The sequence below is a fragment of the Macadamia integrifolia genome, chromosome 9 (assembly GCF_013358625.1).
Source record: "Macadamia integrifolia cultivar HAES 741 chromosome 9, SCU_Mint_v3, whole genome shotgun sequence".
Lineage (NCBI taxonomy): Eukaryota > Viridiplantae > Streptophyta > Magnoliopsida > Proteales > Proteaceae > Macadamia > Macadamia integrifolia.
This window is the reverse complement of record NC_056565.1, coordinates 19,515,918-19,535,493: the sequence shown is the minus strand read 5'-3', so window position 1 is coordinate 19,535,493 and position 19,576 is coordinate 19,515,918. Positions and strand designations below refer to the sequence as shown.

General features: G+C 37.1%; 1 protein-coding gene across 2 annotated transcripts; it reads right to left on the bottom strand.

Annotated features, from left to right (window-relative positions):
- On the bottom strand, positions 1–16,584 carry LOC122088839 (glycerophosphodiester phosphodiesterase GDPDL1-like). Of its 2 annotated transcripts, XM_042658189.1 has the most exons (10): positions 16,287–16,584; positions 15,213–15,280; positions 13,558–13,815; positions 11,851–11,966; positions 11,090–11,588; positions 6,345–6,383; positions 5,940–6,227; positions 3,657–3,796; positions 1,257–1,743; positions 1–663 (listed from the first exon to the last, which is right to left on the bottom strand). In XM_042658189.1, the coding sequence occupies exons 3-10, from the start codon at positions 13,730–13,732 to the stop codon at positions 359–361; spliced, it is 2,049 nt and encodes a 682-aa protein (XP_042514123.1). In that variant the 5' UTR covers positions 13,733–13,815; positions 15,213–15,280; positions 16,287–16,584; the 3' UTR covers positions 1–358. The 2 variants fall into 2 exon arrangements, with proteins under 2 accessions (XP_042514123.1, XP_042514122.1); XM_042658188.1 differs by lacking the exon at positions 15,213–15,280.
- Between the last annotated feature and the right edge of the window lie 2,992 nt (positions 16,585–19,576).

Here is a 19,576-nt window from a genome sequence, read left to right as displayed (position 1 = left end):
TAGAAAGTAACCAACACGACCTCTAATTACAAAAGAATATATAGTAATACAATCCTGAGTTTTAAAGAATTTCCGGAGTAGAAAAATGGCTTACTGCTGTCTATGGTCTCAGATATGGGAGGATGGATGGAGCTACACTAAATAAAAATGTTGTAAATTATGGAAGAAAATAAAATGGATAATGACATTCAACGAAAATTACTAACTATTTGCAACCTAAAGGAAAGGAGAGCACAACGCTTGGATGATCATATGGTATGGGTCAAGCGCCAGGCTGAAAACAGCATAAGCAATGCATCGAGCTTTGCCATAGACAATAGAAATGCAAGAGGCGAAGGTGACGATCGGTGTTCCTACTTCAGATTAGAAGAAATGCAAGCACCACAACAAAAAATGATCGGAAGAAACCAGAGGCACTCCGTGGCTGCCCATTTGAGGTTCGAATAGCTGCAGTTGGAGTTGCTGCTTGCCCTCCTACTGTAGAGGGTGTTTTCGGTACAACAGAAGGCAAAGGTGGCTCTATAACATCAGCATCAGTCAGGACCGGGTTTGGAGCCTCAGCTGGTGGCAAGTAGTCAGCAGTGATGACTTGCATGAGACCACCAGGAGAAACTGGGAGCATGTAACTTGGTGTTTTATTTCCCATGTTTAAACACTTGTTCTCTGCAGAAACACAAAGCAAAAAAATCACATCAATGATTAAAGCATAATTTCCAACTTGTTGAATTATAGAATTAACCCAATATAATATTAACTACTCCCTCTGCCCCAAAAGGGCGTCTCGTGTGAAAAAAGAAAAACAAAGGCACATTTTAAAGAGGTAGTTGTTAATGCATTAATCACCACTAATTCAAACCCTGTTTCCATTTTCCAACATATTACCCCTATTAGTTTTGGCTTATGTAATAGATAGACAATTATGAAAAATGAATACAATAACTGTGTGGATGTTTAAACAGTGCATTATGGGGAATCTAACAAAACTACCTTTGTGCGATGGACAGAGTATAAAGCAACGGAGATGTCGTGCGTACAATGAATAAAACATACTTTCTTGTTTGAAGTCAAATATAAGCACAACCCCGTGAATAAGGAGGCTGTAGAATTAGGTCAAGTTACTTGTTATCAATGAGAAATTAAAAACTTCTCAATGGTTTCTCTCCCAGAACCCTACTATGAAGATGATGATTTCCAAAGTATTAACATTCTGGCAGACTCTAAATTGAATTGAAGGCCTTTCTAAGATGCATACTTACTTCTATATGAAATGGCAGTCCCTGGGAAATCGGTGATGACTCCATCAATTTTAGCAGAGCTAACGAATGTATTTAACTCGACCATTGGGTCTGAGAAGAAGTCCCATGCTTGAGATACAAACTCATTAGTGAACAAATGTACATAGACAGATATTTTATGCGAATGAAGCTTCTCTACAACATCAGTAACACCACCAGTGAGGAAGGCCTGATTGTCTGGAAAGACGGTCTTCTTGTTGATCAACACAGAATTGGCAAATCCCTTGATGTCCTCAATGGATGAGTTAAGGGCATCACCGATAGTTTCATCAACCTGGTATACAAGCTCATAGCTAGTTTTCTCCTTAAATACCTTCAGAACAGAGCTATTGGTGGACTGGATCATTACTTTCTGGATTGTATGGTTATTGTAACCAGACTTGTCCAAGGAATCAATAACTGCATCAATTACACTTAGACCCAGATACTCTGCAAGGTACGCTGCATTCTGCACAAATAAAAAGCAAACAATAATTTTATCACACCTGAAGTAAATGTAAATGAGAGCTGGAAAGTAACCCCTACAATATCGCATCGACAGTATACATATAAGATAGGAGGAGCCATCTCTCAAACTAACTACTAAAATGAAAATCATCATCTCAGAGATGATTTCACCCCACCCCCCCTTTCTCTATAGTTGATTTTCCCTTCTGAACATCCAAAACAAATGCGTTACAAGATCTTTAGTCAATGGGAAGTGTCAGGGGAGACCAACGGTTTCTAGACCCTTTCAATGTGTACAATGCCTAGATAATGTTGGGATGACATTCCTAAACTTGTCCCACCATCCTCACACTTAATGCAACTCATATTGTCTAGTCACAACTAACTAAGCATATTTCTAAATTTGTCTCAATGATTTCGAACCACCCTAAGATGACCAAGTTTCGATGGTTTCGACCCTAATTTCGGAAATTTCAATCCAAATTTCTAGAAATAGCCCATAAAAAAATACCTGGTTTTGACCAGGTTTTGGAAATTTCAACTAAATTTCGGTTTTGACCAAGGTTGAAACCCGAGATTTAGAACCATGCAACTAAGCACTATATCAACAATTAGGGATCAGCTAAACGATTGCAACAAGTCAATATTCATAACTGAATTCATTTGGAGAAGATCCTGGCCCAACTTGACAGAAATGCCTGTTTTAACTGGGTTTTAAGTCTCATAACAGTATGCTGCGGCAATCATGCTTGACCGCATGCATCCTAGTGAAGTTAAGCAATACTGTCTAGAGAGGAATCACCTACTAAATCGGCATCTTATTCAATAAAGCTGAGGAGTGATCTTAAGGTAAGTGGGCAAGACTAGGCAAGAAACCCGACAGCTTTCTGCACCCTGAAATGACTATCTTCACTCACCTCCACCCTTTTTTTTTTGGCAGCCGAAACACTAAAGGTGGTTCTATCAAAAGAAATGATTTCTATTGGATGATAAGTAATAAGCTTATTTAGCCTAAAATAAGGAAGTAAAACACCTTGCCTGTCACATTTTACACTAAGAACACCAAAATTCATAGATTAGGGTACCGAGAGTCCTAAATACTTTCACATTTTCCAAAGACTGTGCTTGGCTGTCAAGGCAGCACTAGAAGTGGAAGGTGAAAGTATAAGGTAATTAAAGTGGATTTGTACTAAGAAAGTGCAAGAGAATGAGTACAAAGTCTAAAAAGTGGTGGAGGAGACACCCCTCTCGTGAGTTCCATCAATAAGCATCGCCAAATCCTACCAATACTGGGCAGATTCTGTAACAAACCTATTGGAAATATAGGACTACTAGAACACAGCGCTAGAAAAGTGCAAATTTCAAGGTATAAGTTCTCTAAACAACCCAACTTGGAAAGTCATGGCGGAAATAAAATGTACTTTTTGCAAACTCCGACTTTCCTACATTTTCTTAACGATAAAAAATATCTTAACATATGAAAGAGCATATGAGAAAGGATCATTCTCCACAAATATAATATCTGAAATTCCATTAAATTAATCTCTATAAGGAGTGCAAAATAACTTCCCTAATTGAAATAAATGGAATATCCTAATCAGAACACGGTTTAGGGAAATTTTAAGCTACATTCCTGCTGGCCATTTCCAACCACCACATTGCCTTCCCCCTGCCCGCCTCCTCCCCAACAAATTCTTTGGGGAACAAATTGAAATCTAAGGTTGTTAAAACCATTTAATCTGAATATTTTTCTTCGACTGATAAAGTCCCCCACCCCTCCCCAAAAAAAAAAAAAATCATGAAATAAGAGTCATAATTTTTTTCTGGCCTAAATGATATCCTGGATCTAGGAGTTGTTGACGAAATTATCTTTTTTATAAGCAGGAAAGGCAGAAGAGATTATAAAATACTGACCTCTACACTGATCAAGACCCCAGAAAGAGGTTTGTTCTTTGCAAAGGTTAAAAATTCATCCAGTTTGAAAAGCTTTCCAACATTTTTATGTGCTGGATACCGGAATAGCCTGAACTCCAAGAATGGATTCGATATAGTAGCTACAAGAAAAGGAAATTTAGAAATCAACAAGGTGTAATGGAATATAGCTGCCAGAAAAGAAACTGTTGTGTAATATTCTTCAAGATAAAGAAAATCTAGCCAACTATTTATTTTCCGAAGAAGAAAAGGCTCATATGTACTAGCAATAACAGGAAATATGCACAAACAAACTACTTGAAAGAAAACGAAAAAGGAAAAACCTAGGGAAATGAATACCATGGTAATGAGAGGGCTACTCAAAAGTAAGTTAGCGGAATTCCCTACCTTAGGGCCTTCAGTAATTTTACTGATTATACCATTTGGGTCCCTTAACTGTTTCGCCTTGAGAGCAAAATTAGTTTAACTATGATTCTATCCATCTGAAAACCCTAATTTAGCTTTAGACTGTAGAGCTATTCATCTGAAAAAATCCTATTTTACTCGTAATATAATCAAAGTCAAAGCAAATAAAAAAAATGTGGATTGGATTGGTCCCTGATGATCCAACTACATATTGGAATAGGGTTATCAGATGTAATAGGAGAGTTCCAAGGCCCTCTTTACACAAGATTAGTGTTGATGTTCCTGTTTGTACGTGTTAACAGTGGACAGATTGAGTGCTATCAGATTTAACATGCTGAAATTCATCTGATATGATTAAACAGTAATAAAATCCATGTTTATTGCAGTATTGGTGAAGATAGAACATGCAGTAGTGAGTGAGAAAAAAAGCTTGGAGACATTCAAGCTTCCAGTGCAAGAAGAAGATTCTTTAGACAGGTCCCATGAAGATTTCACTCATGTAATCATGTTTTATCCTTTTAGGAGTGCAGATCCTTCATTTCCTTCGTGAACATTGCTTCCTGATGGGTAGCAAGATCAAAAAACATTCTAGAGGAAGCCAAGGTTGGGTCCTTAACAGGCAATATGTACCCTATCATTGGGGAGTGACATGAACCATTGAAAATAATGTGCATGAGATAACATTGTACATACACATTATTAATGGTTCACATTATACTTGAGGAATGCATATGAGCCATTGTGATAATGGGTACCTTTGGCATCTTTTGCACAAGTAGGCAATCCTCAGACTAGAACCCTTGTCTTCACACCGATCAGTACATTTTCACACAAGTGATGGCCCTTTTATCTGATTCTTTACTGTCATCAACAAATCAATAAGCCCACCCCCTCCCCCCCAAAAAAAAAATAATAATAATAATAATAAATAAACCACAAAAATCCACATGTTTTGCTAGACTCATGGGAAAATAAAACCCAGAATTCACCATAAAATGGGAATGGAATGATGGATTAGTTATGTGGATGTCTAGTTAAGTAAGTTGGATTGACTAATCTATGTCTGGCAGTTTGGGTGGCAGACCAACAACATCCTTCATGTTTACCACATCACTCTCCTAATGGGACACATTTACATAATCTCACAATGTTCCGGGAGAAACAAATGAGCATTTGTAATTTTGAAAAGTCAGCCACTAGCATCACCACAGTTGGTCCAATAAATGGTCACATATAAAAGCTGACATGGATTCTGCAACCAAACATATCATAGAACTAGGGTAGTAATATCAATGTATAGACCATATTGGCCACATCACCATCCATGTGGCCAAATAAGAGGGTCCAGTGCAGATGAGGGATTTAAATTAGTGTAGAAAGCCTTTCACTGTAAGAAACTAATATCTTACACATTAGTCGAAAGAAGGAACAAAATACTTATTGTCAACATTGACCAAAGATTTTAAGAATTAAATCTATCTTTCATGAAATATGTCTACTAAGTAAAGCATGCCAAGTTCCCATCATCAAATATATGAGATACCAGACTTTCAAGCTATGTTTGTTTGAAAAAAGAGAATATTCCTCTTTTCTAGGTGTGTGTTTGGCAAGAGATGTTTTGAGATTTCAAATTGTTTGGGATTCTCAAAATCTTCTTTTCTCACCCCTTGAAATTTCTCACAAAAACCATGAGATGTGTGCACTCCTCACAACTAAATTTTCTCCCCTGCCAACCTGACACCTATGAGAAATTTTCAAGTTCCGTTTTCTCTTCCTTTTCTTTCCACCCCATCTCTTGTCAGGTAATCATAGTCTCAGTTTGTAAGGTAACTTGAGAAGAAGAAATCAATATCAACTTACGCGACAAGCCTTCTTGAATCTCTTTCCATGTGAGGTTGAAAGCAAAAACTCCAGGGGATGTCTGTATCTCTGGAATATGAGTAGAACGAGTGCTGTACTGTGATTGAGCAACTGTCGTGCCCTCTATAAGATTTATAGAGCCCAAGCATATGGGAATTCCATCACTTGTCATTTGAACAGAACAGTCAATAACATCAGCACCATCTTCAACAGCTTGCTGATAAGCAACATCTGTACAGCCAGGGTAGACTCCACTAGCTCCATTGTGTGTGATAACCACTGGTGGTACTGGGGGACAAATAAGTTAATGAAATTAATTGGCATTGTTATAGATATTATGTCATTGAACCTCGGACACTGATGTAACGCCGTATAAATGGATCAAAAGTACAAATAGTGGCAAACCTTGTCCAGTACCATTCTTGCTTATATGAGAAAGGCAACCTGCAAGAAGAGTATGAATGGATCAATATGCGATTTGACAACATTTGCGCGCTTTAAAATAAGTTTGACCAAAACATAACTTTGTCATTAAAACTCAAATTTAAGTAATCTTAGACTTGTTGGTAAGCTGGTTTTGTGCTCTACCTAATACAAAATGTCTCATGTAAAAATAAAATCATTTAACCAGTTAAACTTATTATAGAACAAAACATTTCTCTAAATATTGATGTTTTATGACTTCATGTTAATTTTTGATTATTTGATGTGGCTTAGTGTTGATTTTTGATGACTTGATGTGGCATAATGTTGATTTTTGATGATACAAGGTATATGTAGCATACTAATAATGTTAGAAAAGTGGGAAAATAAAACATAACACTTGTTCGCCATAAGGCAGGTGACTTGTCGTTTAAGTGCTTAGACAGCCCTCCAACGCCTCGGTTCACCTTGTCGCCATGACAACTATGCATCCAATGGCCGACAATGTTGAACCTGCAACCACTTGATGGTCAGAGTTCAAACCTCCAACTCATTACAAGCCCTGTGTCATGAGAATATCAGAAAAATCAGAGATTTGCCCCCTTCACTTGCCAATTTGGATAGGGAATCTTCACTCTGCCATATTTTGCCCGTTTTAACTATGATTTAGGCGTCGATTGTTGCTATGCGTTCATAATTGAGAAAAGGACATCTCTACATAGGAAAAAAAATTGTGGAAAAGGCTAATGAAAGCATGATTTTACTCAAAGATGCTACTTTAATGGTGATTTGAACCTACATGAATGCGAGAGTGCGTGCAAGATGTTGACTGCACTTCAAAGAGGCAATACATGGTGGGAATGCATAGGGTGAGGCAATTTATGTTCCCAAAACCCTAGTTTATGTTGAAAAGGGTTTTGGTGATTGAGATGACTGCATTGATGTCCGTAGCACACTAGGCTTGATTCCTAAGCATTGGGAGAGACAATCGTCAATGTGATTACACAGGTTGAGTTAACCTACATCGCAAGTCCCAATTTTTATTGTTCAAAGTTGTGTTTATTGTTAAAAGACCTAGACCATGAATGTAATTGGAGGGATTTGATTTTATGTTCTTTCATTGTAAGCCTAGAAAGTTGGGGATTGTCTAGGGTTTGGGATTTTAATATTTGCCTTTGTGTAAACAAGGGTTGAAGCAAGAGAGTGTGCTCCTGAGTCATTGTTGCTAGAACTCACCATTCGAGGATGTAACCACTGCACCAGTATAAGCAAGTGTTGAAGCAAGATAGGGTGTTCCTAAGTCATTGTAGTGGCTAAAAATCACTAAATATCGAGTAAACGTTGAGCCCCGTGTGAGCATTACTATGTGAAAATAGATAGGCACACTGCTGAACTAATTAAAACCCTATGTTCCGTGTCTTTATTATTATACTGTTTTGGAGTGAGTATGACGGTAGGATGGGTGTGCACCTCCAGCTTGTCTTGACCAATTGTGGTTGCAAGGGAGGAGGGCACACGAAATTGTAGATTGGCAAGGTTGAGGTGCCCCTAGCTAGTTGGTGTTTGTGCAAGTTGTGATTGTTACGCCATCAAAGTTGTTCAAGATATTGCCATCGGTGTTGAGATATCAAAGGTGTGGTGCAAGGAGGTATTGAAATAATTTCAAAGGACTTTTTAGTGACCCTAATTCACCTCCCTTCTCAATGTCACCTGGGAATATAAAAAATGTTTGATGAGACAAGAAATTCAATAATTTCTATCCACCACGCTGTGTAACTTATCTACTGTAGCACAAGAACACCAGTGTCTGACACCCTTCATTCTCCTAAACCGAAGGACCTGAGCCTAGGGATGTAAATGAATAGTCGAAAATCCAATTTCAATTTGAATTTGTATCCATTTATTCAGAAAATTGGATATCAGATACGAATTCAGATAGCTTTAGATATTCAGATATAAATGTATCCACTTCAATAATATCCACTCTGATCATAAATTAATATTATCTATAAGGGAAATTTACCACGCCACCCCCTAGAGAATGCCATAATTATAAGAATACCCCCTCTGTTTCACCAAATTGTACTCAGACCCCCTGCTGTCAGTCACTGTTACAGAATATACCTTATATGCTGATGTCAGCTAGTATATATTTTTTTAAATACCAAAATACCCTTGCAAAAGGTGAAGGATCTAATATACCTACTTTCTATCTCTCTCTTCTTTCTCTTTTGTTTTCTTCCTTTCTCAGAATCTCTACCTTTAATCAGAATATAGGAAAACTTGTTTGAAATGAAAACTAAAAAAACCTAAATACTTTGCCGTTCATCTGACCTAGAAGCTCTTTCTACTGGGCTGGAAAAATATTTTAGAGACAAGTGTAATGTGAGGGAATCATAATTGCTCGCTAGACTTTTCTTCTTTTCCAAATGGTGTTCATGCCAGATTGCAGGTCTATCCATTCCAGAAGGAAGGAAGAGATAATATGCTTTTACTTTCTTTCTTTTTTACTCCACCTTTCTCTCCTTAGCGTAGTGTTAAGATTGCTTTCGTGGGGAAATGGTTACCGCCCCTAATTCTCCGGACCACTCCTCCTCCTCTGCCGGAGATCTCACTCTCCACCTCCAACGTTACCCTCCAACTGCTCCCACCATCGTCGCCCTTTAACAACTCTTGGTGTTGCGTTGCTTCCAAACCCAACCCCTCCTCCTCTATTCCTTCTCCACTCTCAACTCAGCAGCGCCGTACGATTGCGACCACCGTTGCTACTACTCCCAAAGACCCTCCTCCAGATCAGATATCTGAACCGTTTCCTGTCATTATTGCCGTTAACTCGTCGTCCACTACCTCACAATCGCTGTCGGGGTCACCAGGGGCAGCTTTCAAGCTTGGCTTTTCTCCTGGTACCAGTTCTCCCGTTATGATGGATTCTTCCATTGCCGCCAACGTTTGCGTTAATGGTGAAAATAAATTCGATTCTTTTCCATCCGGTTACAGTAAATTCGATTCTGCAAAATAATTTTGGTTCTTTTCCTTCCGGTTACAATAAATTCAATTCCACCCTAAACGCCGGCCTCCCAAACCCCATGTCGCCTCCCCCGCCACCACTCGATAAGAGCCAATCAAGCCCTGTGCTTCCCAGGAAACCCCAAATCACAGTTCAGGATAAGTAAGCATTGAGGCAAAAGTCCAATTTGACATGTGTTATAGTCAAAACGGTACAATAGTCATTTTAACTCCTCACTTAACTGTGACTGACGGTAGGGGGTCTAAGAATAATTTAATGAAACAGAAGGGGTGGTTTTATCATTGTGGCATTCTCCAGGGGGTGGCACGGTAAATTTCCCTATCTATAATTATTTAAGAACTAAGCTTTATATGTATTATATATTGAATTTTTACTCATATTCTCATCAAGTACAAACAATAGTTCATTATTTTTATTTATGTATGTTAAAATGTGAAATCATATATTATCAAATTCGAACTCGGATGCCCAACTCCTTGGTGGATGTGAATCTGAATACTCAAATGAAATGTCCGGCAGATACCGGATCGAACTCAGATAGCAGATATGTTAATCGATACGAATTCAGACACTGGTGTATCTGCTTCCAATTCGCTCCATTTACATCCCTACTTGAGCCTCTGAAGCAAGCTACTACAGTCCATCAAGAGTTTGAATCAGATTTTATAGTTCATCTCTACACTTGACAATATATAGCCTCCCAGACCCTGTCGCCGGAGCCTTGAGCACTGCGTTGCTCCTTTTTTTTCTTTCTCTACTCTTAGCATCATAAAGTCTCTAGTGTCTCCTTATTTCATTATTGATTCTTACGGCTACTTATAATCCGACTCATAATTAGTGAGTAGAACCAAATTCATACGTTGATATCAACAAATCAAGTTAAGTCAGCTCAAGCAAGGGATTTTAGAATTGAAATCTACAGATTACCAACTACAGGCTTTCTGATGACAATAAACACAAATCTTCATTTGCATAAGAATAAACAAAGATTGTTAGCATATAGCAGGCTCACAAGAAGTAACTATTTCTCATCAACAAACAGCATACAACATTTTGAACAGAGTGTTTATCAAAATGAGAAGACTCTAATTGTAAAAATAAAAAAAAATAAAAAAAAGGGGGCAAACATGTGGAAGTTACAAGATAAACTTCATTTATAAACTAAATGAAAAGTTCAAAGACTTTGAAATGTAAGACTATGCTTGAAAACCACTAACTTTGTACCCCCACCCCAAAAAAAAAGAAAAAAAACACTGCCTATATCATGCTTATTTCATTCTTCACAACAAGATAAAACTTCATTTATAGACTCAATGAAAGTTCAAAGACTTTGAAATGTAAGACTATGCTTGAAAACCACTAACTTTGTACTCCAACCCCCCCGCCCGCCACCACACCCCCCCCCAAAAAAAAAAAAAAAAAACTGCTTATTTCGTGCTTATTTCATTTTTCACATAAGTTGGTACTGGTAATAGAGAGAATGAGTGAGATGTCACATCGAGGTATCAAATTTTGAGAATATCGAGGAAAATGTTAGATGGAAATATTACCCAGAGCTAACATCTAATTGACTAGCAATGATATATGATAGCACTCCCATTCTTTTGGAGTCAGTGACCCAAAATTCTCAAAAAATTTATGTTGACAGAACATTTTCTGAGGAGTTTTATTACAGAACAAACTTAAAGAGAAGGCTTACCTATGGCCTCTGATGGAGTTATAGGGAAGTCCGACAGCACACCATCAACAGAGAAATTACCATAGTCAATGAATGAAAGATACTCAGCTATGGGGTCATAGCTGTAGTTGTAGCTAAAAACTGCATCATTTGCAAAGTCCGAGGCAAAAATTTCCAGTCCTTCATTATGAGCATCCGACACAACAGATGTAGGTGATTGTAAATATAGATTACTATCCACAGGCCATATGTAAGTCTTGGGAACAAGAATTCCAGAGGCAAATGTCTTAATAAATGTAAGATTGCTCAAAAGTGAACCATAAGTTTGGTTAGTTGATGGTTCAATATCAACCTTTCCGAGAAAATGGAAAACCAATTTCGTCTTGGTTCCTATACGTGAAGCAATACTTTTCAGGAAACCCACCTCCGGTGATGAGATATAATTAACAATAACACGTTTTGATACAGAAAGCACAAAGCTTCGCATTCTCAAATTATGCTGCCTGAAGAATGCATCGTTCTGAAAAAGGACAACGGAATCAGATCGACAATCATCATATGCTAGTTTAGATAAGGCACATTATATACACAAAGAATTTCTGCATTGGAAAATTCTCTTAATACCCTTCAAATACATAGATTTAGGGACTTTTAGGAATATCATGGAACGGGGAAAAAAGAGAAAAGAAAATAGGCAAATTATGGAGCAATTGGAACATCTACTCTGCATTATTAAAAGTCACCTCTTCAATGTAAGATGCAGCTGTAATTCATTCAATTACCTGAATGTTCAACCACAATCCAGGTGGTCTGATTTGGGATACTAAATCTTCAACAGTAAGAATATTGAACATATTCCCATCAAACTTATTAGTTCGAGAATAAATTCCTTGAGTCACTGTCCAGGTTAAAAAGGAGCCGTTAATACTCACACAAATATGGCAGAATGCGGAAGCAATAAATCCATTAATATCTGGCAGTGAGAAGAAGAAGCTTTCATAGGCACCAAGCAAAAAACAAAAACTTCATTAACATGAATCTCTTTTGAAGTTCGAACATTGTGATAATCCTAACTACAAAATAGAGATAAATAAAGAATTATTTGCATTCTTCTCAACAATATAAGGGAACTTCAAAAAACACCATTCTCTCACTCAATAGAAGTATAAGATGGAGGGGGCTCTACATGAATACATGATTACTCTTCAACCTCAAGCAAACATATGTGTTTTACATTTTATCTGCTGTAGGGAATTTTCTTCCCTAAGATCAGTATTTGCCACCCGCCCCTCGCCACACCAATTTCTTTCCTTCAACTAGATAGTAGTCATACTAAAAAGGGCGCAATTATTAAATGTGAGTTAGCAAATTCTCCTTATAATTTTGCAGGGGTGTGTGCCTTTATTTTTATTTTTTTTGGGGGGGGGGGGGGTGGTGGGTGAGTGTAAGTATTCTTATGTGTCAAGCTAACCATGGCTTTAGGAGACTGGAAAATGCTCCCTTACTGTTCTTGTTATCAATAGACTACACAGATCCAACCTGATGGGCTTTAATGGCCATGTCGAAAGAAAATTATCCTCAGAATGCCCGTATTTAGGTGTAGTATATTCATCTTGAAAATGGAAACACCCCCCCCCCTTCTTTCTTCTCTTATGAAGTTGATAAAAGAGTAAACAAATCAATTGCAATTCCTAGAATGGGTAGCATGTGGGTGATCTAAGTAATTGAGATAAACAACAAGTGAAAAATAATTTAGGTACTTCAACTGTGACTGGCGACTGCTATGGCCTATTATTGTGCATCAATCTGGCTGCTTGCATTTCGTATCACTTTTCTTTTTTTATTTTTTCTTTCCCATTTTAATTATGGTGATGCCCTTAAGGGGGTGAAAAAACAATATAGGTGCTTTGAGAACGTGACTGTGAATTCCAGAAGATCTTTTCATTTTAGGAATTGCTGAGAAAAAGCAATTTTTCAGAGTTGTTGCTTCCTTTCTTGGTTGGAATACCATTTTTATCATTTTAGAGATTGTGTGCACTGTTTGAAATTTATCAGCATTTAGTGGCAGGGAAATATCACAGACTTCCCAAACCCCCCCCCCCCCCCCCGCAATAAAGAAAATAAGGGGGGGTCGAAGTAGCATTATTTTCTGAACACTAGTTTCCTAGACATAGAAGGGCATTGGACCACCACCACCCCAAAAATGGGAAACAAATAGTAGTTCAAGGACATAGAAAATCCACAAGAAACAAACTCATCCACAGAAGCTACAATCTCTCCTTTCTGAATTATAATATCTCAACATATCAGATTAAAATTCAAAATAACTAAGGAATCCGGCAAGCAACCATCAATCTAAGCTCAAAGTAGAGATGGCACATATCACATATTAAGACTGAAAAGTTTCTCACATCTTTGTAGATTAATGGATGAACCTACAATTTCAAGCAGTTAAAACTAGTAAACTACTTAACAAAATCTTAACTTACAGTAGACATTGGATAAGTCATTAAGAGTATAATCCACAGAATAGACACTGCCATTTGGGAAAACACTTGCAATGTTAGAAGAGTTATCTAGACTGAGGGTTGGGAAGCAGATCCCAGCTCCATCTTTCGTCAACTGTACATCGCACCATAAGATCACATCTGATAAACTAGTCATCAGGGTCAAACTGTATGCAGCATAACTGGAATCAGGAAACAACCCTGAAAAACCACCCCTTGCAACAACTAAAGGTGCATTTCCTGCAAAAATATACCAAAAAGATGAGCCTTCCATACATGACATAGTAGGTCTCCCAGAATAAGCAAATATGATAAGCCCTTTTGAAGAGCTATATCATAAGCATTTGGAGATTGGCTGTTTATAAGTTTCCCCTGCAAACATTTAAAAGAGTTCTGACACTCCAAATCTGTTTTCAGATATAAATGAAATAAGTTCTGAAGAAGATTTAAACATCAATATGGCACAGAGTAACAAAATTTTACTCTGTACCTAGAACAATGTTAGAAACAAAAGTTCCACCATGGAAGACCTCGGTGTTCCAGGCTTTTTACATTGTCAAGCCAGGTCATACTTGAACCTGATTGTGTTATTTTATCTTCTACTAACATATCCCACTTGAATCGGTGTACCAATTAATCATCTATTCCTGATAGGCATTAGCACCGACTCCTCTCTATTCATTGTGTTTTCACCAAAGGACCCCAAAACATTATATTTCTAATATCTGCCACAAACCTTGGCACTCTAAGTGATTAAAATCTTCTTGAAAATTAACATCTACAGTATAATTCTCTACCAGTAACAGGGACGGTTTAGGTGCTGATAGAAATTCCCTTCCCAAATACACAGGATTCATAAACAAACCACCCCCACCTTAGCTTGCTAATAATCGTATTCCACCTCAACCCTACTTCCACCTCAACCCTACTTCCATTAACCTTAGAGCTTAATCCCCTTCAGTTTTGCATCAACTACTCCGTTCAAACTTCAAAGGTATATTCAGCTAGTAAAACGGGGGCAATTCAGACATTGTAGACCTGAGAGCTCTTATATTGGGTCTCTAAAGCATCACTGATCATGGTTTTATCACTTGGATATTGAAGGGATTTGGTGATTGTGATAGGATGGATGAAAATGGACAGAGGCTAACTTTGGAGGCTTAATCATGTGACTAGGTGGGCTCTTTCTTCACGGATGCCTAGTCAGTCAACATGCCTATGGTGAACTAGATAATGGCAGGGATTCATAAGGGCATCAAGCATTAGGAGGCAAATCTTATTTTATGTAGTTAGCATCCAAGTATTTATGCAACCCTCCCTCCTTGAACCTCTTCTTATCTCATTCTACCAAATCTTCCATTCATCAAAAAAGAAATATCCCCATGAATGCGACACCTGCATGTTATTGATAAAAGAGATCATTGATAAGGTTTAAATAGAAGAAACCATGTTGGTACAAATATAAACTTAATTTCAATCATTGTGAAAGGCTGCAGCTGCTGTGATGAATGGAGATACTTGCCGATCAATAAAGACAACTGCAAATATTGAACACTGAGAGAGAAGCAGTTGAGTAATGAATCATAAGATTAGTTTCTGTTTGGGCGGGTCTATCTTTTATAGATTTCAATTGTTACCATTGGAGAGTATCAGCAACTCAGTCAATCAGGAATCGCCCTCCCCTAATTTTCCTCCACATCCCTTCCTATGGATATAACTGAAAGTAACGTTAGGATGAGGCCAACCGCCAACGTGGCCATACCACTAACAATCTACAAGAACTTGTTCTATTATTTGCAGAAGTTTTCTGGAATATGAATAAACAGAGAAAACATGAGAGTTCCTCGGCTTCTAAAAGTAATTTATTTCTAAACCAACAAGCATGTTATAAACTAAAAATAGAAGACAGCTGAAAGTTTATGAAAGTGAACAAAAGATGCATCAGCATAGGTTTATTGCACAATGATTTTATTATTTGATTTCACAGAGAGAAGCTCTCAACTGACAGATATTCATGCAAACAAGCTTCAAGCTTCACACCAAAAAAAAAAAAAAGCTCAAATAATAAAAACCACTGTGATGGAGGTAAAAGAGGGATCTAGCTAGTTATAAACCACAAGGATAAAAATATTAAAAGCAACAAGACGTCCTGCATCCCACTTAAACATACATCACTCATCCGTTGGTCATTAAGTTGCTTACATGCAAAAGCCACAAACAGAAGAATTATATTAAAGGGAATAATGTTCATAATCTTACAATCAGAGAGCAAAATCCATTTACACAGAATTTTGTCTTAATTACAGATTTTCTGGGAAGCTGAAAGCGAAGAGGATGATCAGTTAAAACTCAAAACAGTTCATACGAAAAGCATCAGTTCCGTGAATTAATTTACCACTCGGAAAATTTTCACGCTCTCACAAGTGAAATTCTGTACCAGAAAAAAGAGATGCTGACAATAAACATTAATTTTTTCTTCAGCTGTTTCTTTGTTCACATATCACACACTCAGAAGAAGTTATAGAAGGAAGGAGAACAAAACCTACTCATCAAACTGATCAGAAAACCCAACCTTGTTCACAAGCTCAAAATCAGAGCCACAGCATTCCACAGTTAAACAGGAATCTATATACTGGTAAAATACAATGCAAAACAAACATTTCCAGTGAGTAAACAGAAGCAAGTAAGAAAAAATGTAGTAGAAAACATACCGCTCAACGTCTTCCACGAACTCGTGCCGTCTTTGGATCTCTTAGCAGAAACCAGAAGAGCTGAATTCAGAAGAAAAAGCAGTAACAGCGATCGCAGGATCGGCATTGCCGCCAAGCTTGCCGGAGAGATATCTTGGTTCTCTGAAACTTCCAACTAGTTCCGGTCGGATTTCCAAGTTCCTATCGGAGAACGATGGGGAGAGGGAGAGAGAGATAGAGTTCCTTTAATGAGATTTGTACAGGACTAGAGAGAGAGAAAGAGAGTGAGAGTACTGATAGCTTTCGTTGTTGGTTTTTATCCGAGTCTGGGGCTGTGAGCTGGGAATATAAATACGTATAATAAATAAATAATTATTATTGGCTGTAGCCGGTTGTAGGGATAGAAGCGTCATCAGCTTTTAGCTACAGCGGAGCCGATCGCTTACGCTGCACGGGAGCATCTTCAACATAGATCAATACAATCTTTTCGCACCTATTGTATCTTAACACAGAAACACAGTAGTAATTATTTCTTAACTAGTCAAATTAACGAGTTTCCTCTCTCTCTCTTTCTCTCTCTCTATTCAATTGGTCAAAGCTCCGTACCTAAGGAAATTTTTTTTTTGGAAGGAGGTTAAATTTTACCTCAAGTATTAAATGGTGTAGTTTTCTATTGAAATGAAGTAGTAACATTTTCATATAAAGAAACCAAAATTCAACCGTTTATTAAAGCCCTCTTGGGTATTATTTTTCTTTTTAATTTTTGTTCATAAAAATGGTTTTAGCTGCATATGGTATTATTTATGGAACTTGTTTCTATTTAAAAATAATTGATAAAACACAAAAACCAAAAAGAAATCAATAGTCATATAGGCCAAAATTGATTTTCAGTAATTTTTACATTGAACTTTAATGAGCATGTGCTTAAAATCCTAATATGGAAGGGTAAAGTAGTCATTTGCTTTATAATTAGAAATCCAAGTCCCTTGCCCCTTTTTTTTAATCCAAAGTGGAGAAAGAGAATTATAAAGAAGATGGATGAAGGGAATCTCTTTATCCATTTCTTCGAAAAATCATTTTGTACATAAAGATACCAAACTATTTCTCACAAAAAATCATTTTCATCAAGTAATTATCAAACTATTTTTATGTTTTGATAAAAAGGTTTTCACTAATGATTTTTGTTAAATAGGTAAAAATCAAAAAGCAAAATGATACCAAAGAGGGCCTAAATAGTTTTCTTAAAAATTAAAAAAAAAAATCAATTTTCATAGAAAAAGACGTAATAATTTTTTTTTCTAAGTGATATAAGTAGTTTTATTATTATAAATAATTATTTAATATTAGAAAAAAAGAACCATGCCCGTTTGCATAGATCTAAGCCTAGACATAGGTGGATGTGAAAAGACCATGCTACCTCCCACCACGAAACCTCCATGCGGCCTCCCATTGGTCTATGCGTAAGCGGACAGGTTCTCTTGCCCTTAATATAAACCTGATCTTATAGAAAAAGAATAAATAATTTCACCAATATGGGGTAGTGGAAATGTCAAAGATTTGGGAGGACATTATTTATTTAATATATAAATCAAAATTTAATTATTTTATATTTTTTTCAATTAATACCAAAATATTTAACATACGGTCTTATTCTTTAAATCAAGACTGAACCATTTATTAAACAATTTTACTAATGACTCGATTATATTTGAGTAAATAGTTGTGGTTCGGTTTGGCCACCCTTAATTTATCACTGTGAGAAATCTATAGTTTTTTTTTTTTTTTTCAAGATGGGCCCACCATTATTTGTAAGCTCTAATGTGGCACAGCATTTATCGACTCGTGCGGCTAAAAGTGATAGTTGTAAAATGTTTAACTCGGCCTTTTAATTGTGACTTGGACTTTCCTTATCACAATCAAAGAGCAAGAGCTCATTGGAGGAGTAATTCCATAAAGGACCAAGAGAGACAAGATGAAGAAGGACAAGAACAAGAATGACAGAGGGTATGAGAGGTTAGCAGTGAATTGGGAACAAAGCATTGAGATTGAGCTCACAATTTTCGACTTTAGGGTACGTGTGTGGGCTCAAAATAAATGAACAAGCACCATTTTTTCTTTGTGCGAGTGAAATTTGGAATTGTGGATTCATTTGGACTCTGAATTACTTTACCTTCTTCCATGCATCACCAGAGGTTGTGGTGATAGATGTAGTTAATTGAATGTAGAATTTTACATCATTTTTGTTTCTTTTTTCTCTATTAAGAGAGAGGAGTGGACACCCCGAGTGTAACTCCACTGGTCCAAAGACGTTGTGTGTTAATAGGCGTCTCTAGTTCGAGTCTCCTCATGACTGGTTTGTTATCGAAGGATATCATTAATAAAGCTTATAGCGTTTAGAGAATTAAAGTAAGATGGATGAAGTGGAGAAGTACATCCGAAGTATTATGTGACTGGCGTATCCCTTTAAAGCTTAAGTTGAAAACAAACAACAGAAAGTTTTATTTTACTGTAAAATTTTCATTTTTATCTATTTTACGTCGAAACAAACGGAATCTTAAGGAAAAATTCTATAGGGTTATTGTGCGACCAGCTATAATGTACAAGGCGAGATGTTAGGTAGTTGAGAAGTGTCATATATATAGAGAAACTATATGTAACTGAGATGGGGATGTTAAAATGTATGTGCAACAAAACTAAGAGAAAATAAAGGAATTATCATATTTGAGCTAATTAGGGAATTGTCCCGATCAATGACAAGTTTCGAGAAAATCGTTTGAAGTGGTTTGGCCGTGTTCAAAGACTGCCTGAGGATTCCCCAATAAGAAGGAATGATCAAATTCACATTGAAGGAGTTAAAAACCTAGGGGCAAGCCTAAAATGGCCATAAACAAAGTGGTGAGGCATGACATGCATAATCTTGGCCTTGTCCTAAGTATGACCTTGGATAGAACCTAATGGAGAACAAGGATCTATGTAGTAGACCCCATTTAGCTAACTTGTAGGGCTAGGCCTCTCTCTCTCTCTCTCTCTCTCTCTCTCTCTCACGTAGCTGACCTAATTAAGTTGGAATAAGGTTGAGTTTGTTGTTGTTGTTGTTGTTGTTGTTGTTGTACAAGGAAATCCTATCATTTCAAAATGAATTCAAATCTCAAAAATAGTTAGAAGTGAGGGTGTGCCTCAGATTGAATTGATATCGCTGGTACTTGATATCGAAAACAGTCTAAAAATCAAGGTATCATAATCTTGGGGGACAAAACAATCCAATTCATATCATCGCCCAAAATGATACCAATACTCATACCTAAGACCTA